The sequence below is a fragment of the Mauremys reevesii genome, linkage group 27, assembly GCF_016161935.1.
Source record: "Mauremys reevesii isolate NIE-2019 linkage group 27, ASM1616193v1, whole genome shotgun sequence".
Lineage (NCBI taxonomy): Eukaryota > Metazoa > Chordata > Testudines > Geoemydidae > Mauremys > Mauremys reevesii.
The window spans coordinates 7,506,797-7,533,055 of NC_052649.1; the positions used below are offsets into that span (position 1 = coordinate 7,506,797).

The following is a 26,259-nucleotide window of genomic DNA, read 5'->3' on the forward strand; positions in this document are numbered from 1 at the left end:
CGCCTCCCGCCTTGTAGGCCGGCAACCGTCGCCTGAGGAGAAGGCAGCGAATTGGGTTGGGCCGGGCGCCTTTTCCCGCCTGCTAGCGCTGCCCCTGGGTGTCACCCTTCCTAGGGTCCTGTCAGCCCGCCCTTCGCTCTCAGGACACAGCGTCTGCAGGCACTACAGCTCTGCCGTACAGGCCTCTGTTACTGCATCACCACACAGGGTTATGATTATAATAGGAGGTGTCCCTGGGCCACACACAGGGTTATTGGTATGAGAGGCTACAGCGGATGGTACTAGCGTATGGTGGTTTTATAGCCCAAGGGGTGCACCTGTGACGACACATTGCGAAACCCTCCCGTCTTGCAACCAGCTGCAGTTTCGGCCGCACAACGAAACCATCTGGGCTCCTGCTCAGGACTTGCTGCCGCCTGGTCCCTGGGGCAGGGCCGGCTTTAAGTGTGGGGGCCCAACATTTACATTTTGGTGGGGGGGAGGGGACTAAAAAAAAAGTTAAAAAAAAAAAAAAAAAATTTCTAATTTGTACTATTTGCTTTCCATAGCTATATAAATGATACAATTATATATTATGTACATTGCATCATATATGCTGTTGACTGGTTATTAATGACAGCCGTTTCACATGTGTGGGTCCCCACCACTCCCTGGGGGTGTGCACATATGTGAGTCCCAGCTGCTCCCTGCCCCCCTCATTGAAGCAGGTGTGCAGGGTTACTGCCCTGGGAACTGCAGGGCAGCAGTGGACATGGGGCTGGCTGGAGGCAGGGCAGGGGCTGAGTGGAGGTAGGATCTGGCTGCAGGCAGGGCAAGGGGTGCAGGGCTGGCTGGAGACGGGAGTGTGGGGCGGGCTGGCTTCAGGCAGGGCCACAGGGGGGTGCTGCAGGGGTTGGCAGGGCTGGAGACAGAGGAGTGCGGGACTGGCTGGCTTCAGGCAGGGGGGTGCAGCAGGGGTTGGCTGGAGACAGGGCAGGGGGGTGCAGGGCTGGGTGCGGGCAGGGCGTGCAGTGCAGGCAGAGGTGTGTGGGGCTGGCTGGCTTTGGGCAGGGCTGCAGGGGTGTGTGGCAGGGGTTGGCTGGAGACAGGGCAGGGGGTTTGGCAGGGGTTGGCTGTGGGCACAGGGTGCAGAGCTGGCTGCAGGCAGGGGGGGCAGCAGAGGACCTTTAAATAGCCCCCAGAGCCCTGGGGTAGCAGGGCTGCAGGGTAGGGCTTGCCGTGCTCCGGTCGGAGCTCCAGCCGGGGCCGCGGGGCTTGCCGTGGTCCAGCCAGAGCTCCAGCCGGCGCTTTGGTCAGGGGAGCGGGGCCACGGAAGACCCCAGAGCAGACCGCAGCCGGGGTAAGTAAAAAAAGTTAAAAAGGCACCGAAGGTGTGGGGCCCTCTTAGGCACAGGGCCTGATTCCCGGGAATCAGGCAAATCGGCCTAAAGCCGGCCCTGGTTACAACTGCAAGATTCATCTCATGCACAGTGCACAGTGTATTAGTAACACGTTATAGCCACTTAAAGAATTCCCAAAATGCGGAGAGTAGTTTACCTGCTACACACAGGCAGTAGCAAAACCACAGGCACACTCCAGTACAAGAGAATGCTATAGCCTAGTGGTCAGAGCCACAGATTGACAGCCAATAAATCCTACCTTCTGGATTAGAACAACTCAGACAGACCTATATTCATTTTTTCTTTTTAGATAATATACACATTTTAATGTAAGCTTAGGCCAGACGTGTTCAGCAGTACAATGCATGCAGTTTATATGGGTAGTGAGAACAGTCATAGTTGCATTAGACAGGATAAAAAATACAGAGAATATCATGTTTCATGGCATATGCCAAATGATAGATGGTTAAAATGAAATTTTCCTTATGGGCAAGGTCATTCCATAATTGCCCATTGCAGGGATTCTAGCACCTTCCTATGATGCATCTGGTACAGACCATTGTCAGATACAGGATCCTGAATGATTGCTCTGATCTGGTGTGGCAATTCCTATGTTCCTGTGCAAACTTTTTTTGTGAGTATCCATGTGCCTAAATAGTTTTTCTGTCATATATGTCAGTCTAGACTTCTAATACTTATTTGCTGTTTGTCTATTCTGTTTGTGTTGTCTTTTAGATTGTAAACTCTTCTGTTTTCTATTCTGTATTTGTGCAGGGCCTGGCACAGTGGGGCTCCAGTCCTGGTCAGGGTCACTGGCATACCCAAATACTAATAGTCAATAATAAATAAATGATGATATACCAGGCAATATACCCCGCCCCGCCATGTGATATGAGAAGATCCATAGGAAACCTGGATCATAATATTTGTAGAGAAGATCTATAGCAGGCATGGGTTGCAATGCTGGAGCACCTGTAGTTTTGTGTGTGTGTGTGTGTGTGTGTGTGTGTGTGTGTGTGTGTGTGTAAGTGCATGTCAAAATCACATAATATGCAGTTTCAGGTTAAATTTTATTATTCTTTATAGCAGTGGTATCATTTACTTTGGTAAATTCATATCCCTGTTCAAAGTGTCTTAAAGCAGTTTTAACTTAGTTTAAATCCAAGTATTGTAAAAGATATATATTATAAACACACAAAAGCTGCATAGTGGAATTACTAGAACAGTCTATTACATTCAGGATGCCAAGTACTCAAGTATTAACATGACTAGATCAATATTTGACTGTCAAGGTTAATGTTAATTAGTTGGCTTAGTACAGTAGATATAGAACAATGGCCTACAATATAAATGCATTGTTTTTTACATTAATACAATTTAGAAGCAGTTAACTAAATAGTGATTAAATTTGCAGTGCCAGTATCTGTTTTGCATGCCATAGGTAATAGGGCAATTGCTGACACCTGAATAAAATTTTGACATGCTAATGTGAAACAGCAGAAAACAGAGATACTGGATGCATTTCAGAGATACTGAATGCTTGCAGCTCCCATGAACTTCAATTAGAGTTTGGAAGGTCAACACCTTAATTATTCTTCATAAATAAACGGTCAGTCTTACCTAAACATATATGTTGTTTAAACCTAGTTTCACAGTCTATTAAAGAAAATGTTTGTATAAATTTGTATTTCTGTTTTCCCGTGGAAAGAAAGCTATCTAATGTAGTTGAGGTTTGCCCATGCTGCTTTGAATTAGCAGTGGAAGATACCATAAAAGGTATAATAAAATTTGTGACTTCAATTTGTAGTCCTTATTTGGTTAATTTAATTAAATATACAGTAAATAAGCCCAGGCATAATAATGATGTGCCATATACTGTAAGACAGTAGCATAAATTACTTTTTAAAGAGGATTTTATATAAATTACTTTAATTAAACACTTACTGTAACAACTGGAAATGTATGGAAATAACTATTTTTAGAATTGTGGGATGGCTACATTTTTAACAGCTTCAAGGAACTATTTTATTTATTGCTCAGCTGATAATACAGATGTATTAGTCAGGAGGGAAAAGCAGTTCTAGGATTTTTCATTTGATATTTATATAATGCCAATACAGTGGAACCTCAGAGTGATGAACACCTCAGGAATGGAGGTTATTCGTAACTATGAAATGTTTGTAACTCGGAACAAAACATTATGGCTGTTCTTCCAAAAACTTACGACTGACTTAATGCAGCTTTGAAAGTTTACTATACAGAAGAAAAATGCTGCTTTTAACTATCTTAATTTAAATGAAATAAGCATAGAAACACGATCCTTACCTTGTCAAATCTTTTTTTTTAATTTCTTTTTATTTTTTCCATAGTTTACATTTAACACTGCTGCCTGATTGTGTACTTTCAGTTCGAAATGAGGTGTGTCGTTGACTGGTCAGTTTGTAACTTTGAGGTTCTACTGTATTCATAGAGCCTGTGGATATTTCTAGTAAGATATTGGGGCTGATCCTACAAGACTTCTATGTGTGGAACTTCCATTGAAATCATGAAACATCATGCATGGAGGGCTTGGGGACTAGGCCTAGTATTTTGTATTTCACATCAGGTAAAATCCTGGCCCCAGTGAAGTCAGTTGCAAATCTCCTATTGACTACAGAGCAGTCCAGATTTCACCCTCTATATTTCACTAGAACTCAGAGAGGCAGTTAATGGGAAAACTATAAATGTAGTAAGCTCAAATGGCCTATATCAGACCTTCAGTTTTAAAATAAAACCCTGCATTGATTTTAAAGGAGAATTCTCCTTTAAAAATCAATGACATGATATCGCTCAATGTTATTTCCTTGTAAAACTGGTCTTAAGGAATGTGTGCAGGGATTCACAGGAGAAAACAGACTATTTTGGATGGGTTACTTTCTCAGATACATTTAAAAAATATTAGCAATTTCCTTTTAAAGGAAAATTTATTTGTAATTATTTGTAATAGTTTACATACTTAAGACTTTGTATGCATTTACCTTTTGTCAGTTAAAAAAATGGTTTTAGATGTATACCACCCAGTATGATACTTTTGTGTTGTGATACAAGGATACATTATGACTTTTATATTGAAGAACTACGAAAATAAAATGTTCAGTTTTCATTAACTGAAAAGAGAAAACAGATTCTTTGTTAGAAAAGTAATGTAAAGTATAAAGGTATAGGTCAGTTCTTAAATATTTGACAAAATTCTACAAAGCAAAGCAAGGTTTTTGGAAAAAACAAATGAGAAAATAAAGAGTAAAAAAATTAATAGGAGTTAGGTTTCTTGAAATATAACACCTTTACCCTGCACTCTTTCATTTAAGAGAATCTGACATTATTCATATATTTATTAAAGCATATACTTAGTAACATTTCATAGTTGTGACAAGATGAGGGGAAGCCATGTGGTCCATCTAGATCTGTCTTAACGTTATTTATTTCCAAAGCCCATCATAAATGACCCTTGAGTTAGTTTGCTGCAGGTTAAGGTTTGATAGATGGAATACTGCAAGACCTCCTCATTACCAGCCTGACTTCAATGTCAGGTAGGTTATTTTGTTTAGTCTGTAAACATCCATCATCTGTTGCTGCTAGGTGGAGATCAAAGCGCAAAGAAACAGACTTTTTCCTTAAATGAGGATTGTCCTTAAAGAAAGATCCTTCCCATTCTTTAATAACTTCATCCACTTTTTCTGTCCTGAAACAATAAAGGAAATGTAAATGTGATCCTGAAGACACAGTAATACACATCTTCAAAGTATGCCTTTAAAATGTGATGAAAAATTATGTAATGGGATATGGAGATAATTTTAGTAAATGCAAAGATTTCAGAGTTCTTTTTTCACAGCTACATTCTCAAGAAATATGGACTAAAGAGTTAGACTTCATTATATATCTACTTATTGTAGAAAAATAGAAATGGATCAAAACCATGAGTCTAAACATCCCCAGGGTTTTAGTGGGAAGATTATTTGAAATCCAAACCCAGATCTGAGTCGTGCAGTTATCTCTGTATCTGTAATGGGCAGAACCAAGTCCCTGGATCTAAATGCATTCAAAATAAGGAGGGTTAGAAATCCAGATGCAGACTTCAGAACTTGAGCCTACTTTTAGTGTAAAGATAGAATTAAGTACATAGTAGCTGAGAACCTGATTCTAGAGCCTTCACTCACATGAGTAAACCTTTACTTAAGCAAGTAGTCCCATTTAAGTCCATCAGACTGTTGGTACGAGTATGGATTACTTACATAAATAAGGATTTCAGGATCCGGCTCTAATGATTTCAATGAGTAATTGTAATTAAATGTTAGTTACACAGTTGGCCCAGTTTTCATTAAATATTAATGAAAAAAAGGAAGTGCAAAAACAACAACAACAATGCCGTCCTATATTAGTAAAGCAAGTTAAGGTAAATAATACTTAATAATTGCTTTAATTAACAACAAGGAGACCTAGCAAATTTATCATGCATCTGTAGTTCATAATGAAAGTAGGGAAGGGGCCAATATGAAAAACACAAGAATATAATATGAAAAAATAACGTATAAGGGTAGTAAAATACCTGGGGTTTTTTTAGTAGTAAGATAGTATAGTTCACAGTTCTTAGGTCTTAAAATGCTTTTAACATTGGCTAGATAAAATATAATTTTATTCTATTCTGTTTCATATTAAAAATGTAGAAAGTCACTTGAAGATGGTATGTCTTTATATATCCTTTAAGTACTCTACTGCAGATTTATGTAAGTATTCCTCAACTGATAACACATAAACAGTGAAATCTGGGCCCCACTGATGTAAATGGGAGTTTTGTCATTGACTTCAATGACACCAGGATTTCACCCAAAGGGTGTGATTCTGAAAATAATCTATTTGGATTCCACACCGTGGAAGTACATGGAAACCCTTAAAAATCACATTTTTAGCCTTGTGCAAGCAGAAGGTAGACAGCAATTTTGTTGATTTAAATAATAATTATTTAGCACTCTGCAGCATTTACTGAAGTATTGCATTACCTTATTTTTTATTATTAAGGTTACTAATTGACACAATATTGGAAGGGAATCAGATACTAGAATTAATAAAAAATTGTGCAGTGCAGTACAACTTGAAGAGTAGCCATTGCTATTCTGTGTGGTGTAATAGTTGCTTATAGAAATCAAAGCATTTATTGGGATGCTGCAAGTAACAATTCCAGCGCGCAAGGGCAGGGTAAAAACTTCCTACATGCCCCACCCTGATCAGATCCAACAACATAATATCAAAACAAGACAATTTAGTAGTTAGAGAGAGATACAGCATCACTTACTGGTGGAAGTGCGGTCTTGATAATTACAACTTTCCCCCTGCTGGTTAAATAAGAATTTAAAAACAGTAACAAAAGTTTGATTATAGTAACTCCTAGGAATCCAGGTAGTTTGCCATCCACACAGATTTCCGTGTTGGTCTGCTCTCTTGAGTCTTCATTCATAGTTGGTTCTAGATTATCAGTGAGTGCAGGGTTCATGTCCTCCATGTTAGGCTTATCTGTTGTGGACAACACCTGTTGAAGACTACAGTGTGTTGAGGTTCTGAAGACACCCTGACAATTCCTCCTCCATGACTGGTCTCCCATGGCTATAGGAACCTGCTGGAATTCTTCCAAATCCTTCTGTATCCCTTTGAGATGATTATTGAATATCCTAAGTGTTTGTCCTCACCTTTCTTTCAATTAATCTGTGCACCAGTTCTTGATACACTAGAAAGGGGTGAGCTCTTGCTTTTTGTAACAGCAAGAATAAATCATTTATTTTCTTAATTATTGTGTAAAGTTCCCCCCTAAAAGGTATAAATTTGGAATTTTTTCCAGGCTGCTTTTTCCAGTTGTGTAGCCATGCCTTCTCTCCTTTCTGTGCTTGGGCAATTTGACTCCAGTAGCCTTTTCCTCCACTTTGCCTGCAAATGTCATCTGGTCTGCTGTCTCATGTAACCCATGAGACACCTGAGAATAGCTAGTATCAGAGGGGTAGCCGTGTTAGTCTGGATCTGTAAAAGCAGCAAAGAGTCCTGTGGCACCTTATGGACTAACAGACGTTTTGGATGGGTGAATACCCACTTTGTATCCGACGAAGTGGGTATTCACCCACGAAAGCTCATGCTCCAAAACGTCTGTTAGTCTATAAGGTGCCACAGGACTCTTTGCTGAGAATAGCTTGCACCCATGCCTCCTCCAGCATTTTAGCCATCTCACAAGCAAATTATTTAGTGAAGTGCTGCATCTGGCATAAAGAAGTCACTATGAGTCTGGGCATTAACAGCTGATACTTTTAAGGAAACCCAATTTCTGCTTCCACATTTGTAACTCTATATATAATCTGGTCCATAGCATTATCTAGTGTGTTATCTTCCTTCCCCAGCAGTTTATGAAGTTCCCCTATTAAACTGTTTATAAACTGTCTTTTCACACAGGATTCTCTCATGACTTGCCACTGGGCATAGGCCCCTCTCTGCATTGTCTGTTCCAGATTTGGCGCAGCACATTCTGCTTCACTCAAGTCATGTTCTGGACAGGGTGGTGCAGGGAAAGCCCTATTGAACAATCTCCTTGATCCCCACAAATAACTATGCAGGAGTTCCACCATCCTGACGCCTCCTGGCTTGTCATTCCTTCCGGTACTTCAAAAGAGCCAACCCCCTCCCCAGCAGTGTATAAATGTCTATGTAACTTTTTGTAAGATCTATGATTTGCACTAGGAAGGTGCTAGCAAAAGGCTTTGGCATCACCATCCAGAAACACTTCTAAGTACTGTACTTCTTTCTCATCAATCCACTCATTTACAGAGAGCAATAACTCAAAATACTCACAGATTCCAGTCTCGCCTGCATGACCAATACATTTATTCTCAGGCCAAAGTGCTTTTGCCATCTTGAAGCTACTGCCACCAGTTGTAATACTCGCTTATAGAAATCAAAGGATTTATTGGGACACTGCGGGCAACAACTCCAGTATACACAGGCAGAACTAAAAACTTCCCCTCCCCTTTCTCCTCCCTTGTTCAGATCCAAGAGCATGCTCTCCAAACAAGGCAACAACTTAGCACTAAAATAATGATACAGCACCACTTATTAGTGGAGATGCTGTCTACACTGATCTTATAGTTGCATCCTTGCTAACTGGAGGATGCTACCAGGAATACAGAGTATAGATCAGAGAGGTTTAATTTAAATGTATAGAACACACATATATAATTATTATTTTGTTAAATTTATGTTTGTCTTACTGTATAGTGCCATGAGCTTCAGCACTTTCCTTCACAATGCTTCCATTTAAGATTGCTTGCTTTGTCAGGTTTTCCACCTTTTCATCTTCATGCTTCTTTACGGCACCAGCTGTAAAGGAAAATGCAAATATACTAGATATTTCTTCTGAGCCCTCCTAGGGAGCCTTCACTCCTTGTACAACCATCAGGAAAAGATCTCTTTATAATGTTCCAGAGACTAGTAGGAGGCAATCCTAGCTAGTATGCCAGCTTGTGTACCATCTCCTTAAGGGACTATAGTCTGTCACTTAGCTCAGTTACCAGATACGCCCCCTATCTGGAATATATGTTGTGGTCAGCAGTATGTGCTAGCTTTGGGCCCATACTACCCCCTTTCAGAAGAAAATATGTGTGTTTCTCTGCATGCCCTCCTAACTCACCCAGCTGAATTCAGCCCTGGCAAACAAAATTCCAGTGGAGGATGATACACCAGGCCATGTCTCTGGCCATCTTCTCCATTCTGGCCTGAGCAGCATTTAGCTCTAAATTGTTTATTTTACTAAACAAAATTAAGCATTTAATTGTTTTTTAAAGATACTGTGGACTGGAATATGTGACAATAGATGTGAGATAAGAAATCGGAAATAGTTCTTTCCTAGCTATGCATTAGTCAAATACACAATCAGCTATGCATCTGAAAAAGTGGATTTTTTACTCATGAAAGCTTATGCCCAAATAAATCTGATTGTCTTTAAGGTGCCACTGGACTCCTTATAGAATCAGCTATGTTTTTCTATAATTTACTGTAAGAAATCTGATGCACAGCATACATCAATATACTTTAACTCAGTAAAGTTTTAACTCCTGGAGTTTGGGGTACAAGTTTTACTCTCCTTTGGCTTTATCAATGAGAAGGAAGCATGTGGTCCATCACAACACTAATAGCCTTTTGTAGCTCCTGTTTAGGAAATTCAGCTAGGCAACATTAAGAACTGAGAAACTATTGTGGTTTTATTTTAGGAATGTTCCCTTGTCTTAAAAACTCACTTGAAAGTGGGATAGAAGCTGTCTTGCTGGTGGTAGGTTTTCTGTCATCTTTTCTATCATGTGTAGAACAATGAAACCTGAAAAAATGAAAATATTACAAAAATGTAATAATATTGTTATTTTAATCAAAAACTTGAATGATGAGCAACTGAGGGGAAAATATGTAGAAATAATGACAATGGGATTCAGATAGAGATTTATTGTAGTCACACCTTATTTTGATTGTAGGACTAAAGAATGTTGAAAATTTGTATTTGTATTCCATCATTCTTTCCTGAAAGGTTTTCAGTAATTTTGAATTCTGCCAGAAAGACCTTTCCTTAATATTTTTCTTTTATTTTATTCATAATGAGCTATGTATATTTTTACATAATTATAAAATAGTAATATATTGAAAAAATGCCAAATCAGTTCCCTCACTTGGGGCTCTAATGTGCAAACATTTTTGCCTGTGAGGTTCCGGGAGTGAAACCCTCTAGCTTCTTCTGCATGGGGCCGAGGATTCAAAATTCCCACCCACCCAAAAGTATTCCTAAGAAACACTTTCACTTGCAAAAATAGTAGAGTTTCATGTCACCTATTGAGGTTATCCCTATTTAAGGGAGGATGGGACCCTTATTCTTTAACATGTGAACCCTACCAATATTTCGATATTTAATAGAATTTTGTTAACAGATACTCAGATGTGCAAAACCCAAATCCTGCCTTTGATTTGCACTATACCTGAGATTTTCCAGATGAAATTTATCTAATTTATCTTCAGGGAATTCACATATTCAAAGCATGGGAAGGCTTAAAGGTGACAATGCTAATGTATGAGCAGTACAGTGTATGTGGGAAAATGAGAAACTGTTTAAACTAGTAGCTTTGGAATTAGAATTATTTAACTTTTCTCTCTTTAAAACTTTAAAGCGAAATCTGTGTTGAATTATTACAGCAGAATTTGTTTTATGGGTTTTGATCAATATATTTTACTCCAGTTTGATGCTGGTGTAACTCAATTGAAATAAAAATGGTGTAACACTGTGGTGAATCAGGTCCATTATGTATAATTAGGTTAAAACTGTACTGAAGCAAACATCAGGTTTACACACGCATACACACACACACACACTGTACTATCCTTTTTTCTTTTCAGTGAGGGTTGGTGAGTCCTAAATATTTCCTACTGTGGGGGCCAAACTGCCTTTAAATATTGGTTAAATAATGAACTTTACTTTAAAAAACAAAACCCATAATTTTTCTAAACAAAAACATGGAAAATCAGAAAAAATAAGCACTGCCTTTGTAAGATAAGATATTTTAATGGCATGGAAATGGTTCATACAATAATTTAACATATTAATTTGAGATTTTAAATATACCTGTATAGAACTTTGCACAAGTCAAAATGAAAAATCCTTTCATGACGGATTTACTGCTATATTTAATGGCGGCATTAATGTGATTGCAACTCTGAAAAGTACTGCAAACAGAAGTTCTAAAAGATAATATAAAAGCAAATACACTTTCTCCAGTCTGTAAAATACCTGTTTTCCTCTTTCTCCAGCAAACTGCGATACGTTGCTATCTCCTGCTCCAGCCTCATCTTAGTGTTCAGTAGTATTTCATGCTCTTGAAGTTGTTTCTCAATACCTCTCCTCACTTGCTCTAGCTCCTTCTCTAAACCTTCAATCTCAGCTTGTAAATTCTGCAGTTGCATCTGGTACTGCTGCTCTGTGGCATGCAGACAACTTTCCAAACCTCTTTCCTGGCAAATAAATCCAATATTAAGGTTCAGAAAACATATTTTTAAATTTACTTTTCAATTTATTTGCTAAATAATCTTTAGGAACTGTAATAATAATCCACCTTTATAACACCTTTTGATAAGAAACTTAAACTGGTGGCTTTTTGCATTTAATTTTCAGTAAGATCTGTAATCATATAAAAATCAATTAGAAGCTCACACACAAAAATTGTAGCCTTCTACTATGTGATGAAATCAGTCAGTTTTTATGAGTAATTTCACCCACCTGTCCAGAATCATGTGTTTTCTAATAGTCACAGGAATTCACAGTGTTGCAAAGTCATCATCATCAAGTTACAAACTGTGTCTGCAATAGGGAAATTGACTAATATCTGACATCTGTTGTCAGTAGTGGATCTCCCTGAAATCGTGTTAAAAATAGTGTAATTCCTAGGCTTTGTCATCAGTAGTGAATTTTAGGAAAAATTCCCATCAGTGCTACCACCACTTTATCTACACCAGTGGGAGGGCTGGTGTACACGAGTCTCTTTTGGTGTGACACTGGAAGCTGCCAGAAACTAATCTACACTAGATCTCCTACCGGAGTGGATGAACTGGTGATAGCAGTGGGAGAAGGATTGTTTTCTAAAGTTCCCTAATGTAGTCAGTCAGAGCAGTAGGATAGATGGACAGAATTGTTTTCAGCACCATTATAGACCTAAAACTGTGATTCAACAAAACATTTACGTACATGCTTAACTTAAAGTATATGATTAATTGTTTTGCTGACTCAGAGCCCTAGTTCCAAAGAATTAAAATAAACATGATTTGAATGAATCAGTGAGGCAGGATATTTATTAGCAAATTGATATGGGGATACTGTGGAAGAATTCTTGAAATCCGTGGGTACTGATTGGCAGGAGTAAAAAAGTAAACATAATAGCAGTATATGCAGAATTATAGATTCTGAATCAAAATATGTCATATTCTTAAGCATTGATAATGGACTGGGAGATTTTCTGGCAATGAATGACCAAGAGGAAGAGATAAAGGCCCAAGGCAAAGCCACTATGCATTTCTGTTCTTGCTGTGTTTCCATCATCTGTTGGGTGTCATTGATGTGCCTATTGAACTATGGGATATTGCATGTCAGAAGAAGAAATGGTTCTTTTTTTCAGGAAGTTGATAATATAAATTTTTGACCATGCTTACCACAGCCTGGAGAGATTCAATTTCAATTTGCATATGATGCCATTGTCGCCTGGCTTCAGTGAGCTCTGCTCTGGCTGCCTTTAAAGCTGCTTCATCTTTATCCATCCTTTCACTTGTAGCTTCTTCTAGCTACAGAAAATATAAACAAGGTAACAGTGTTACAAATAAAAAATATTTTAAAAGAATGAACATAAAATAAATTTAGTTTTGAAAAAAACCTTATCTGCTTCTCTTAAAACAGGCTTTTTAGGTTAATTTTTTTGTGTGGCAACTGAATATATTTGTTCAAGGTTGTAATGAAAAGCTAAACTGTCATTATCAGAATATTGTAAACTCCGAGGAACCTCTTGTATTGCAACCTCTACCGGAAAATACTTTGCTGCATCTTTAGTAAGTGCTGCACCTCTACGAAAGAGGCTTAAGAAAACAGATTACTTTTTGTCTCTACTATCTTAACAGAAATATTCACAGAAACAGACACAGCTTGGACATATTCTGTACAAAATCTCAGTTGATTAACTGTATCGGGGTCAGATACATTGGCATGGATTGAACAATCATATAGTAGAGAAAAAATGAAGAACTCATTGAAATATTTTATTAATAATTTTGAGACTTGTATTATCTTAGGTGCAAAAAAGTATAGGATAGGGATGGTCGGGCTAACCTATTAGAGCAGTGGTCTTCAAACTTTTTTGATCGCGCACCCCTAGCAGTAAAAAATTTTGAGCACGCCCCACCCTGCTGCTCCGGCTCTACCATTTTTGCCAAAGCAAAAAAGAAAAAGAAAAAAAAAGCCGCTTGGACTCTGCTCAAACTGCCGAAGGGGGGAAAAAACCAACAGCACTCCCAAGGATCCTCTTGCACACCCCACTTTGGAGACCACTGTATTAGAGAACCTAAACCAGATGTTTAGAACACTCCTGCACTTTAGACACTCTTGGTTGTAATGCTGAACCAGTATTGGCTTACCAACTGTATTATGACCAAATCCAGCCCTGTACTAAATAGGCCTAGCTTCACTGAAGTCAGTGAAGTTGCAATTCTTATTTCAGGTCTTATTCCACTATTTGATATGTTACATAAATTAGATTGTGAAGCAGCTTGACAGTAGCTGTAATTATGGGGTATATGACATGACTTTAAAATGGTCATTTCAGGTCAGTTTCTTCCATGCACTCTAGTAGGAATAATGCTCAGTACTTACGTAGTGTTTATTACGATAATGATAATTAGGGTTTCTTTCACATTTCTGTGGTGACATCACAAACACCTGAAGCAGAACATTTTCCTTCGCGTACTTTACTGATTTACCATAGGTTCGCGAACTTTACTGTTTTACCATCAGCTTTTACTGAGGAGAAAAATTCTTGAATTCAGGTCTTGGCAGGAGAGTAAAAGAAGAACTAATATTTTGTCTTTAAAATGTTAATGTGTTTTTAATGTTATCAATCCACCATGACAGTAACAAAAGCCATGTAATTCACACTTCACGTTGAACTCTGTTCTCTACCTAAGTATTGCAACACGTGAGGCCAGATTTCTCAGTACACTTTGACCGCTTTGCGCTGCCCTAGTGCAAAGAAAATGTAAAGTTGGCTTAATAAGACAGTTAAACTGTGTTTATGGGCTGCTTTCCATCTTCAGAGTGGCACAAAGCAGTCAGAGTGTACTGGGGAATCAGGCCTATGGTGAGTAAATCTCTCAGTATTCAGAATTTCTGCAATATTGAAGTACAACAGGGTGATATAAGACCCAAATTTCAGTGTGGATTTCTTGGCATTTGATGGTTGTAGCCAGATTTGTCACATTATTGTAACATTGTTGTTCTGAAGAGATGTGTTGTGTGTGAATTTATAATAGGGTATTTATAACCTTTAAACATATGACACAGAGAACAAGTAATATAAACATTGCAGACAAGTATGGCATAGTTTTATGAAAACAATAGAAAATCTGTCCTGAGAAGGTAAAGTTTTCCATAACATATGTGCTCAAAATTGTAAATCCTCTTTATAAATGGCTTCTTTACGTCATCTCTACATGATATTCAAGATGTTTTCCTCCTGAGGGAGAACTCTAAATGAGGCTAGAGGGTACCGTGTTATTGTATATGTCATCGTGTTTTTTTAGTCACAACAATATAACTGTCTTGTATGTACAGACAAACATCCAGATTCATTACAGAGCATTCCTTTAGAGTGAGTTTCATAACCTAAGCATAACACATTTTTTTTAGCTTCTAGGTCTAGTCATACTGCAGTAAATTCTAAATCCCTTATCCAGTAATATGCTGCATTGAAAAGGAAATACTGTACCTCAAAGAGGTTGAGGCTGAATTTGGTAGACATAGATTGTCTCCTTATTCTCATTACCTGGGTTCTTGTTGAGAGGACGGTCTCTATCTGATTTCTGGTGATGAGCATTTCATAGTTTGCCCTGATCTCATTGAGGAGCTGGGACAGTTCCATTCTGCTCCCATCCTCCACCTTGACTAAGGGAACCTTATTGATAGGATGAGCCAGCCGCTGCAGAGCCTACACTGCCTGCAGTGAAAGCAGAGAGAGGGAGAGAAAATACAGCCGAATTTTAAAGATGCAGAGCTCCTTTTTGTAGGAGCATTGAAAAATCATCTGCTTTTAATCGGTTTTGAAGATCATGTTTAAAGATACAAATATCTCTCAATTCTGCAGTGATTAAAAAGGTAAGACCTAGATAATGTGATGAAATGAACACAAGTAGTGTCTTCATGTGTTTATTACATTGTAAAGCCAGACACTTACCCAAGAAACTAGAGTCTGAAAGATATAATATTGATGATAATAAGGGCAAAATTATAGCTGTCCAGTATGAATTTGAAAGACCAGAGAGGGGGCACAGGACACTTTCCTGGCAGTACACTCTTGCATGTGGCAATCATAATTTGGTTGGCTGTACTCCTGGAATGCAAAGGAGGGAGGGAAGCCAGCATTGACAACGGTCAGAAAGTTTAGTGTTCTACTGGGTGACTGGGCAACTAAATGGCAGATGAAATTCAATTCTGATAAATGCAAAGTAATGCACATTGGAAAACATAATCCCAAGAAGACATAGAAAATTATGTGGCCTAAATTAGCTGTTACTACTCAAGAGAGATCTTTGAGTCATTGTGGATAGTTCTCTGAAACCATCCGCTCAATATGCAGTGGCAGTTAAAAAAGCGAACAGAATGTTAGGAACCGTTAGAAAAGGGATAGATAATAAGATAGTAAATATCAGAATGCTGTTATGTTAATCCATGGTACACCCACACCATGCAGTTCTGTTTGCCCCATCTTAGAAAAGATATATTAATGTGTAGAGGCGTGTAACAGCCTCCATATGAGGAGAGATTAAAAAGACTGGGACTATTCAGCTTGGAAAACAGACAACTAGGGGAGGATATCATAGAGGTCTATAAAATCGTGAATAGTACATAGAAAGTGAATAAAGAAGTCACAAAGCCTCGGACTGGCAAGTGCTGGGACTGGACAATGGGAAGAATCACTTGATAATTGTCCTGTTCTGTTCATTTCCTTGAAAACGTCTGGCATTACCCACTATCAAAAGACAGGATACTGGGGTAGATGAACCATTGGTCTGACCCAATATGACTGTTGTTACGTTAGAAATTTTAAATACCTAGATAGGTTTACAGTGTACAGTAGTACAATTAGGACAGCTAACTTATGCTTTTGGTGATAATATCATTTTCCAGTTAATTTTTGGTGTGAATATTTAGATAAAACTAATACTATACATCTTCATTTATCTAGTTATTTCTGCTTAATTAGATAACATTGATATATAATTTGCTGAAATGTACTTGTGAAAAAAAGTCCTTTTAGAAACATTGCAGTGTAATTTAGTCCAAAGAATGTTTCTATCAAAATCTAAATCTGTATGTAGAAGTCATTATTCTGTGCCAGTTTTATCTACTGTTAGCATAACTGTATCTTATTTTTTATTGGGGTCAAGAAAACACCATAATAGAGTCTCAGACTAAAGGTTAAACCCCAAATCAAAAAAAGACAGTAGGAGAACCAAAGAATGCCACCATGGCTAAATAGCAAAGTAACTGAGGCTGTTAGAGGCAAAAAGGCATCCTTTAAAATTTGGAAGTTAAATTCTAGTGAGTAAAATAGGAAGGAGCACAAACTCTGGCAAATAAGTTGTAAAAGTATAATAAGGCAGCCCAAGAAATAATTTTATAAGCAACTTGATAAAGATGAAAAAAAAATTAAAAAAAAAAGTAAATCAGAAGCAGAAAGCCTGTCAAGTGTGCAGTGGGGCCACTAGACAACAAAAGTATTAAAGGAGCACTCAGGGGAGACAAGGCCATTGCAGAGAAGCTAAATTAATTCTTTGTAATAATCTTCACTACAGAGGATGTGGGGGCAATAGCCACATCAGAGCTATCCTTTTTGGGTGACAAATCTGAAATATTGTCCAAATTGAAGTTTTAGAATGAATTGATAAAACAGTAATAAGTCACTAGGACCAGATGGTATTTACTCAAAAGTTCTGAAGGAACTCAAATATGAAATTGCAGAACTACTAACTGTAGTATGTAACCTATTACTGAAATCTGTCTCTGTATCAGATGACTGGAAGGTAGCTAATATTGCTGATTTTTAAAAAGGGCTCCAAAGGAGATCCTGGTGATTAAGAACATAAGAACATAAGAAAGGCCGTACCGGGTCAGACCAAAGGTCCATCTAGCCCAGTATCTGTCTACCGACAGTGGCCAATGCCAAGTGCCCCAGAGGGAGTGAACTTAACAGGCAATGATCAAGTGATCTCTCTCCTGCCATCCATCTCCATCCTCTGACGAACAGAGGCTAGGGACACCATTCTTACCCATCCTGGCTAGTAGCCATTTATGGACTTAGCCACCATGAATTTATCCAGTCCCCTTTTAAACATTGTTATAGTCCTAGCCTTCACAACCTCCTCAGGAAAGGAGTTCCACAAGTTGACTGTTCGCTTTTTATTTGTTTTAAACCTGCTGCCTATTAATTTCATTTGGTGACCCCTAGTTCTTGTATTATGGGAATAAGTAAATAACTTTTCCTTATCCACTTTCTCAACATCACTCGTGATTTTATATACCTCTATCATATCCCCCCTTAGTCTTCTCTTTTCCAAGCTGAAGAGTCCTAGCCTCTTTAATCTTTCCTCATATGGGACCCTCTCTAAACCCCTAATCATTTTAGTTGCCCTTTTCTGAACCTTGTCTAGTGCTAGAATATCTTTTTTGAGGTGAGGAGACCACATCTGTACACAGTATTCGAGATGTGGGCGTACCATGGATTTATATAAGGGCAAGAATATATTCTCAGTCTTATTTTCTATCCCCTTTTTAATGATTCCTAACATCCTGTTTGCTTTTTTGACCGCCTCTGCACACTGCGTGGACATCTTCAGAGAACTATCCACGATGACTCCAAGATCTTTTTCCTGACTCGTTGTAGCTAAATTAGCCCCCATCATGTTGTCTGTATAGTTGGGGTTATTTTTTCCAACGTGCATTACTTTACATTTATCCACATTAAATTTCATTTGCCATTTTGTTGCCCAATCACTTAGTTTTGTGAGATCTTTTTGAAGTTCTTCACAATCTGCTTTGGTCTTAACTATCTTGAGCAGTTTAATATCATCTGCAAACTTTGCCACCTCACTGTTTACCCCTTTCTCCAGATCATTTATGAATAAATTGAATAGGATTGGTCCGAGGACTGACCCTTGGGGAACATGATTACATGCTGATGAACCTAAGTATAGACTGTAAGACTAAAGATAAAAATTTCAAAAGTGTCTAAGTTACATAGGAGACTAAATCCTATTTTCAAAATGGAATTAGGAGCCTTAGTCTCATTGAAATCTGGTACTTCTCAGGGCCTGATTTTTAAAGGTATCTAGGTTCCTAAGGATGCAGATAGGTACCTAATGGAATTTTCAAAAGGACCCATGTGCGTAACTGCTATTGATTTAAATAAATGTTTCTAGGCTCTGAAAGTTTAACTCTGTTATTGTTTCTCATTGTAAAATGTCATGATTCAGTCTACCTATATGAATGTGTGTGTTATAGTCTGTGTAATAATAATTTGTAATTAATTGCTAACAGCTTTTGTATATCGCATATAAATCATAGGGCTGTAAAACCACAGTTTATTTAGGAAGTCTTCAAAGTTAAAAATAATCAGGGCTAATGCAAAAATAACTTGCAACAGTGAAAAAATTTATTGAAAAACATCAGTAAATAGAATGTACTTTTTAGCACCCATAAAAGATTACATTTTAGTGAAGTGAGAAGAGAAAGCAGATACCAGAACCCTTATTATTAAGATGGGAAACTGTTAAGCCACTTAAAATTCTACATTTATCCAGAACACTTCTTTGTTTTTGGATCTGTCTATAGGTACATATAAGAGGATCCTCTGTTCCATTTTCATGTTGCTTATTTAGCTGGCCTTTCTTCAACTGACTGGACTTTTGATGAGATTATTTTGCCATCCACCAGCTCTTCAACAATTGTCTTGACCACTCTAGTTTTAGATGGTTCTAAAAATAAAATATTAATAGTATTATCCATTCAAGATATTAAAATAAAGAATCAAAGTAAAAAGTTATGGTCCAGTTAAATAAACATAGGATAGTATGCCTTATGACAGTGTAAACTTTCATGGCAAAAATTACATATATGTAAGATCTTTATTTGTCACTTTGTTGAAATGCATAGTGCAGCAGAACGTTACCTCAAACATGAAAAAGAGGTTGAAATCTTAACTTGGATAGATAGTGATGTAAATTACAATTTTTGAGGCTTTTTTTTCTTTATAATGAATTAGTAATTTTATTTCACCATTTCATGCTCAATCCTCTGGGTTGCTTTTTGTCTCCTGCTGACCTCAGTGGGCGTTGAAGGTTCCTAGCACTTCACAGGAAGCACTTAGCACTTTGTAGGATTAAAGCCTTATATATAAAGAATTGGGGCCTGGTTCAGTGCCCAGTGAGGACAATGGGAAACTTTCCATTGACTTCAATGGGGATTGGATCAGGTCTTCAGTAAGTAATTACCTATACAAATATTTTGTTACCAAGATCTGAAAAGTTCTTTACTGGCAGAGGTAATCCTGTTTGATTTTAAAAAGTGCACTCCTACATCCTTGTAGTTCAAAGACACACTTGAAATAAAAACAGTAACTTATTTTAATTACCTTTGATTTGAACTCTTGATTCTTGATATTCATAACCATCAGATCTAAAGCTGCTGTTAAAAATAATTAATAATCATTCGTTATCTTACAGTACTGTTGAAAAGATAATTATTTTGAGAGTCGATGAGAATACCGGATTTAAAAGCAAGTTTATTGCTATCTTTCCAGAAACGGCAAGGCAGGCAATCAGTTTTGTAAGTGATTGGAACTGCTATGTACCATATACATCTGAATGCATTTTTTTTATGCCAAACAAAAAGGTGAATAATTGATTCCACCAAAATGCTTTATAGGATAAAGATTAAAGAAAATCGTTTATCAAATATGGATGTGAGATTAAACTGCTCTTTTTTCCTTGATTGATAAAATGAAAATTTTCTGTGGTGGATATTCTGTTAACTGGAGTCATTTTCAGGTATTTGCAGCTGCACATAATGTACAGTTCTATAATATTTGAAGATGCTGAGACAGCAATTTATTTTCAGTTCACTTAGGTCTATTTCAGTGGGCATCACAAGGCTCTGACTGACTTCAAAGTGTGTTGAATTCGGTCCTTGGATCCCACAACAGAGCCTTATAAATATTTTTATTTCTGAAGAACGTTTAATGAAATGTGCTACTAAGAAAGAAATATCCTTCTTTGTATGTATTTTGTCTAAATAATAATTACTAAGTCCAAAACTTTTAATCTCTCAATGATTTCAAATCACATTGAAGTCAGTAGATTTAAGAGCACCCTGACTCATCACATTGCAGGATCAGATTTATAGTGTGATAGAGAAGAAAAAATCCTCCTCTTGAAAAAGGTCATATTTGAAAGGTGGGCTCAGACCTGCATGGTGTTCAGCACTCATGCAAGATTATGAAGGCCCTCAGCTTCCACTGAAGTCAGTGGAATTTAAGGTAGTTAAGCACTTAACTGGAATGATCTGCACCTTACAGGATTTATCCCTATACGCACAGAACATGGAATAAGGTCTATTGATGTTTATTTCTAGTGTTCTGTTTTTCAAAATAAATTCATCTAACTGAAATAAGTTTTTTCTTCAGGCTGTTTGCTTACCCTCCTTCTCCATTTAGCAGTCGCCTATAGGTCTCAATCTCCATCTCTAGATGTGTCTTGATGCCCAGGAGCTGTTCATATTCTGCATTCTGGCATTCCATTTCAGATCTGATCTGCTTTAATTGTTCCTCCAGATTGCTAATCTGAAGCTGTATTTGTGAAAGATGAGCACCGTAGTTTCCTTCAGTTTCTGACAAGGTGCCTTCAAGGGAGCATTTCTGTCAGTGCATAACAATGGCATGTTACTGATGAAGCTGAAATGCTTGATTACACACAAGGAAAATCTTCAACAGTGAAAATAATTTATACCAGACAAGTAGAAAAATTTATTTTCCTAATCATAACACTTACATACAACTAAAATTACATTTTTTTTCTCTATCAGTTTTCAATACCACTAGTTTTTGTGTTGAAAATTATTTCTCTGAAATAATTTTTCCTTTCTCTTCTCTCTTTCTCACTATAGTTTTCTAGTATTATATTACTAGTTTTATAGTGTTTTATTGCTATATACACTGCTTATTCTGTAATACTTTTCTCAAACAATGCAAAGTACAATCTATTAAATTAATTGGCTATGCACATAAAACAATTTTACTTGTATGTTAAGTTTATGAAAACAAATGAAAGGTCAAAGTGGGAATATAAGAATTTAATCTGTTTGGTGTATGATTATTTGCTATACAGGTGTTTGAAAGGAATTCAGATTTGTTCTTATTGGCGAGATGTTGGAGATAAGTAGTTTGGCTATTGGCTGCTCTTCTGATGAAATCCGTAAGAGCCTTTCAGTGTAGTCTTTTTTGCAGATCAGAATGAATGAAAAATACAGTCACTAAGAGAACATGATAAAACAACTTTATGCCAAAATGTTGGATGGCATTAATTTTAATATCCTGTTGTTTTTTATTTACATTAATGGTTTATCATATGTAAATATTAAAATACTGAATAGGCCACCAAGGGATTATTCAATATTCAGCATTCCCTATACAGATATTCAGTCATTTTACATTTACTTAAAAGGCGGTGGGCCATATTCCATACTGGATTCTTGCCAAAAAAAAGTGCCATTGAACGTGGATAAACTTGCATGTGTGTAATGAAGGTGGAATATTGCTGTATTGCCTCTTTTGAGGCCATGTCTATTACAAAACTTTATGAAGTGTTTTTGAGACTGTTCAAAACAAATCTGTTTCTTTTGATTATTCTTTCTAACTAGTCAAACTCACCATTCTTAATGTTCTATAGACTTTAGTATTTAATTTAGAATTACAGTTGTTTCTGTGCTTAGAATAAATACAGGAGAGCTATCAAAACACGTCTATATTAGAAACAATTATATATTAAATGCAAATATGCCCTTACATAATGCAGAACTAGTGGATAAAGCTATTATGCACACTGTAAATGTTTTTGAATAAGAATTTTGAATTATAAAGGCTACCTTAAGTGGCAGCTATTACAAACCTTGGCCAGAAGGGCTTGTAGCTCAGTGTCCAGGGTTTGAAGAGTACGTTTGATCTCAGTTATTTCATGCCTGGCTGAGTCTGCTGCACCAGCATCATCAGAAATTTGTTGCTGCAGCTGTTGACTCTGGAAAAGTCATAATACAGTATAGTGTACAGTGTGATAAAACAAATATTTGGATTTGAATATGCTTTCAGATAATTTATCAATCATATTGTTACCATTTTATTAAATTGTTCTTCGGCCTCCCTACGATTTTGCTCAGCAAGGTATTCATACTGAGCTCTCATCTCATTCAGAAGTTTTGTTAGATCAACTCCTGGAGTAGAATTAATTTCGACATTCACTTCACCCGCAGAGCCACGCTGGAGGCTTTTCATTTCCTGGTTAAATGAAAGACAAGGAGATTTTAAATTTTAAATATATTGCAATTGCTGAAGCAGGGAAAAATTAAATAACTGAAATCATTAAGTGTCAAAATCTGAATGTTTTGAAATAGTAAATTGACCATAAATCATTTCACTTTTAAACCCACTTTTAAATGGAAAGACTCTCATTGACTTCAGTGAGAGTTCGACTGGGACCTATATTTGCAAAAGGAAGGCAAAGATCTTACTTCCTCATGGTTCTTCTTAAGATACACTAGCTCCTCAGTCAGGCTTTCAAGCTGTGCTTCCAGGGTGGATCTTGTCATAGTCAGGTCATATAGGACTCTACGCAGACCATTAATGTCAGCTTCAATACTTTGGTGAAGGAACAGTTCATTTTCATACCTTTAAAGTGTTAGGAGAATTTTGAGAATATAATCAGATCAGAAAGAAAGAAAAATTAATTTTCCTTGCAAGAAAAATATGTTATCAATAAAGCAGAATTTCATTAGAGAAGATGTGAGAATAATGCATTTTTATTATCTGTTTATTTTATATTCTATTTTTTGTGTTTTGGCAAAAGTTTTAATAGTTTTTAAAATAAAAAATATAGCTCTATTGCATATTATGGTTATAAAATTGATTTTAATATTGTTCTCATTTTTGGAATAGTACGTCATATTTCTTATAATACTAAAAATTGTAGAGAAAAATGTCTAAGGATCATATGAGATAATCAGTTTGTAAGCAGAAAACAATGGTGAGTTCTGCTTTAAAAACAAATGAGATGCCCCTAGTTGTTACTACCCCATCGTTACTAACTGTGGTTTTCACTGAACTCACTTAAGTCTGAAGTCATCAGCAGCAAGCTTGGCATTGTCAATCTGCAAGACTATCTTGGCATTGTCAATAGTTGCAGAGATGATCTGGATAAATAGAAAGATAGATAAGGAAAGAGGCAATATTTTTATGACTACTGTGAAAATATCCTTTGCATTTAATTTTGAGGCAGCACTGGGCAAATTTAGAGGCTAAAAGGAAAAATGCAGATTTTAAAAATAATTTGTTTATATGCAGTTTAAACATAGAAGGAGATATAATTTCTTTCTCTTTTTTTAAATTAAGTATTTCCTTTCCAGATTAACAAATTAATTTTCATACATAAACAGTAAAAAAAAAGAACATGCTTAATAGTAAAATAGATACTTTTATAGTAATATTAAATTAACAAGAATGTGTGAAAAATCTGCTGGTAGAAATATTGCACCTTAAAGTCAACTACTTTAAGTATTCTTAATGTCAACAGAAAATGATAAATGTCTGAAATTACTCTGAGCAGAATTTCTCATTTGGTAACAACTCACGCACTGCTCATGAGTTATAGTTTAATACAAGATATGGTTACAAGGTGCATACCATTGTAAAGTGCTGAAAAAAATATTTATTACCTGATTCTTAAGATCTTCAATTATCTGGTAATATTTGCTGTAGTCATGGCGTAACCCAGCAGCAGCAGGATCATGTTTCTCATACCACTGCCGGATTTTATGTTCAAGATCAGCATTTGCCTCCTCCAGAGTACGCACCTTATCCAGGTATTTAGCGAGGCGGTCATTAAGGTTCTGCATGGTTCCCTTTTCGCCACCAGACAGAAGGCTGCCATCAGCGCCACTAAAGCCTCCACCATAGCCACTATCCAAGCCTCCAAATGAGCTACTGCGGTAGGCATCTCCATAGCCTCCGCCAACTGATACGTTACCAAAACCACCACTATAGCCTCCACCAAAGCTACCACCTGCTCCCCATCCTAATCCACTCCCTAATCCGACACTGGATCCCCCAGCCAAACCACATACACTCCTACTACCAAAGCTTCTTCCTATGCTGGATACTCTGACTGATCCACCACCTCCACCAAATGAGGAAGCCTGCCTGGATCCACTAGCAATACGAAGAGACATAGTGTGTTATTGGTGGTATTAGTTGTTAAAGTATAACAAAGGCATAAAAGTAGAGTGAAAGAATGTCTCGTCAAGGCAGTTCCTTTACCTTTTTATACAGAATTATTAGGGTGTTTCTTTCTGGATTCCTCCTACCTATGGCAAGATATTTTTTTGCCAACTCAGCATAGTGTTAGCCATGATTGGATGATTTCTCCTGATTAGCATTTAAGTCAACGGTGACCATTCATGTAAAGAGGTTAGTGCCCTGAAGATGTTTATTATATCAGCAATAGAGAAGGGTGGAACAAAGCTAAAGAATCATTATTACATTTTAATCAGAGATGAGTAATTCCTTTTCTTCTTCCAGACCTCAGGCAGAACTCTCATAATTCCCGAAGAAGATAGAGCAAAATTTCAAGTGACATATATTTATCATTCTTACCACCAAACTTTTAATTTCTGTCTTTGATAATTAATAGGGCTGTCAAGCAATTAAAAAAATTAATCGTGATTAATTGCGCAATTTAAAAAATTAATTGCGTGATTAATCGCACTGTTAATAATAGAATACCATTTATATGTTTTGGATGTTTTCTACATTTTCAAATATACTGATTTCAGTTACAACACATAATACAAAGTGTACAGTGCTCACTTTATATTTATTTTTGATTACAAGTACTTGTACTATAAAAAAAACAAAAGAAATAGTATTTTTCAGTTCACCTAATACAAGGACTGTAGTGCAATCTCTTTATCATGAAAGTTGAACTTACAAATGTAGAATTATGTACAAAAAATAACTGCATTAAAAAAAATAAAACAATGCCTGCAAGTCCACTCAGTCATACTTCTTGTTCAGCCAATCGCTCAGAAAAACAAGTTTGGTTACGTTTGCAGGAGATAATGCTGCCCTCTTTTTGTTTACAATGTCACCTGAAAATGGGAACAGGCATTCTCATGGCACTGTTGTACTTGTAGCTGGTGTTACAAGATATTTACATGCTAGATGTGCTAAAGGTTCATATGTCCCATCATGCTTCAACCACCATTCCAGGGGACATGCGTCCATGCTGATGACGGGTTCTGCTTGATAACGATCCAAAGCAGTGCGGACCGATGCATGTTCATTTTCACTATCTGAGTCAGATGCTACCAGCAGAAGGTTGATTTTCTTTTTTGGTGGTTTGGGTTCTGTAGTTTCCTCATCAGAGTGTTGCTCTTTTAAGACTTTTGAAAGTATGCTCCACACCTCGTCCCTCTCAGATTTTGGAAGGCACTTCAGATTCTTAAACCTTGGGTTGAGCCCCCGCTCCCCACACAGCAAGCAGGAGGCTCTGGGGAGCAGCTCCAAGGCAGAGGGCAGGAGCAGCACAGGGCAGTGGGAGGAGGGACAGCTGAACTGCCCAGCAATTGATAGCCTGCTGGGCTGCTGCTGCACAGGGAACTTAGGGGAGCTGGGAGCTGATGGGGGGGCTGCCAGTCCACCCTGCTTCCAAGCCCCCACTAGCTAGTTCCAACAGGCTGCTTTTCCTGCAAGCAGTGGACAAAGCA

At 37.4% G+C, this 26,259-nt stretch overlaps 2 protein-coding genes and 2 long non-coding RNA genes across 7 annotated transcripts in view; 2 read left to right on the forward strand and 2 right to left on the reverse strand.

Annotated features, from left to right (window-relative positions):
• LOC120392156 overlaps nucleotides 1-26,259 on the forward strand; it is a 103,345-nt gene that overhangs the window by 274 nt on the left and 76,812 nt on the right. Inside the window, exon 1 of one of the 2 annotated variants that reach the window (XR_005591608.1) lies at nucleotides 2,482-2,988. The exons of the other annotated variant lie outside the window; for it this stretch is intronic. This is a non-coding gene — a long non-coding RNA (uncharacterized LOC120392156). Of the gene's footprint in view, nucleotides 1-2,481; nucleotides 2,989-26,259 lie in introns of those variants that run through there. 2 annotated transcript variants of the gene reach the window in all.
• On the forward strand, nucleotides 1,157-2,304 carry LOC120392157. Its single transcript, XR_005591609.1, has 3 exons — nucleotides 1,157-1,339; nucleotides 1,899-2,013; nucleotides 2,154-2,304. It is a non-coding gene; the product is annotated as an uncharacterized LOC120392157 (long non-coding RNA).
• Nucleotides 4,855-15,121, reverse strand: KRT222 (keratin 222). The gene is made up of 6 exons (XM_039516699.1): nucleotides 15,002-15,121; nucleotides 12,627-12,755; nucleotides 11,215-11,435; nucleotides 9,686-9,762; nucleotides 8,660-8,768; nucleotides 4,855-5,100 (listed from the first exon to the last, which is right to left on the reverse strand). The coding sequence occupies exons 1-6, from the start codon at nucleotides 15,095-15,097 to the stop codon at nucleotides 4,887-4,889; spliced, it is 846 nt and encodes a 281-aa protein (XP_039372633.1). The 5' UTR covers nucleotides 15,098-15,121; the 3' UTR covers nucleotides 4,855-4,886.
• LOC120392145 (keratin, type I cytoskeletal 24-like) lies at nucleotides 19,105-24,723 on the reverse strand. 3 transcript variants are annotated; one of them, XM_039516689.1, is made up of 9 exons: nucleotides 24,211-24,723; nucleotides 23,606-23,688; nucleotides 23,011-23,167; nucleotides 22,616-22,777; nucleotides 22,395-22,520; nucleotides 20,928-21,145; nucleotides 19,865-19,917; nucleotides 19,741-19,780; nucleotides 19,105-19,237 (listed from the first exon to the last, which is right to left on the reverse strand). In XM_039516689.1, the coding sequence occupies exons 1-9, from the start codon at nucleotides 24,721-24,723 to the stop codon at nucleotides 19,105-19,107; spliced, it is 1,485 nt and encodes a 494-aa protein (XP_039372623.1). The 3 variants fall into 3 exon arrangements, with proteins under 3 accessions (XP_039372623.1, XP_039372624.1, XP_039372625.1); XM_039516690.1 differs by having other exon boundaries at nucleotides 19,105-19,228; nucleotides 19,738-19,780; XM_039516691.1 differs by lacking the exon at nucleotides 19,741-19,780 and having other exon boundaries at nucleotides 19,105-19,208.

Excerpts from the sequence above, each read along its gene's own strand:
- KRT222 (XM_039516699.1), bottom strand. The coding sequence starts at position 15,097 with ATGGAACTGTCCCAGCTCCTCAATGAGATCAGGGCAAACTATGAAATG. Across the intron at positions 12,756-15,001 it reads TCCTCTCAACAAGAACCCAG|CTAGAAGAAGCTACAAGTGA; the intron begins GTAATGAGAATA and ends TATTTTCTGTAG. Across the intron at positions 5,101-8,659 it reads GAAGCTCATGGCACTATACA|GACAGAAAAAGTGGATGAAG; the intron begins GTAAGACAAACA and ends TTATTGTTTCAG.
- LOC120392145 (XM_039516689.1), bottom strand. The coding sequence starts at position 24,723 with ATGTCTCTTCGTATTGCTAGTGGATCCAGGCAGGCTTCCTCATTTGGT. Across the intron at positions 23,689-24,210 it reads TTGAAGATCTTAAGAATCAG|ATCATCTCTGCAACTATTGA; the intron begins GTAATAAATATT and ends CTATTTATCCAG. Across the intron at positions 21,146-22,394 it reads TACAAGCCCTTCTGGCCAAG|AAATGCTCCCTTGAAGGCAC; the intron begins GTTTGTAATAGC and ends ATGCACTGACAG.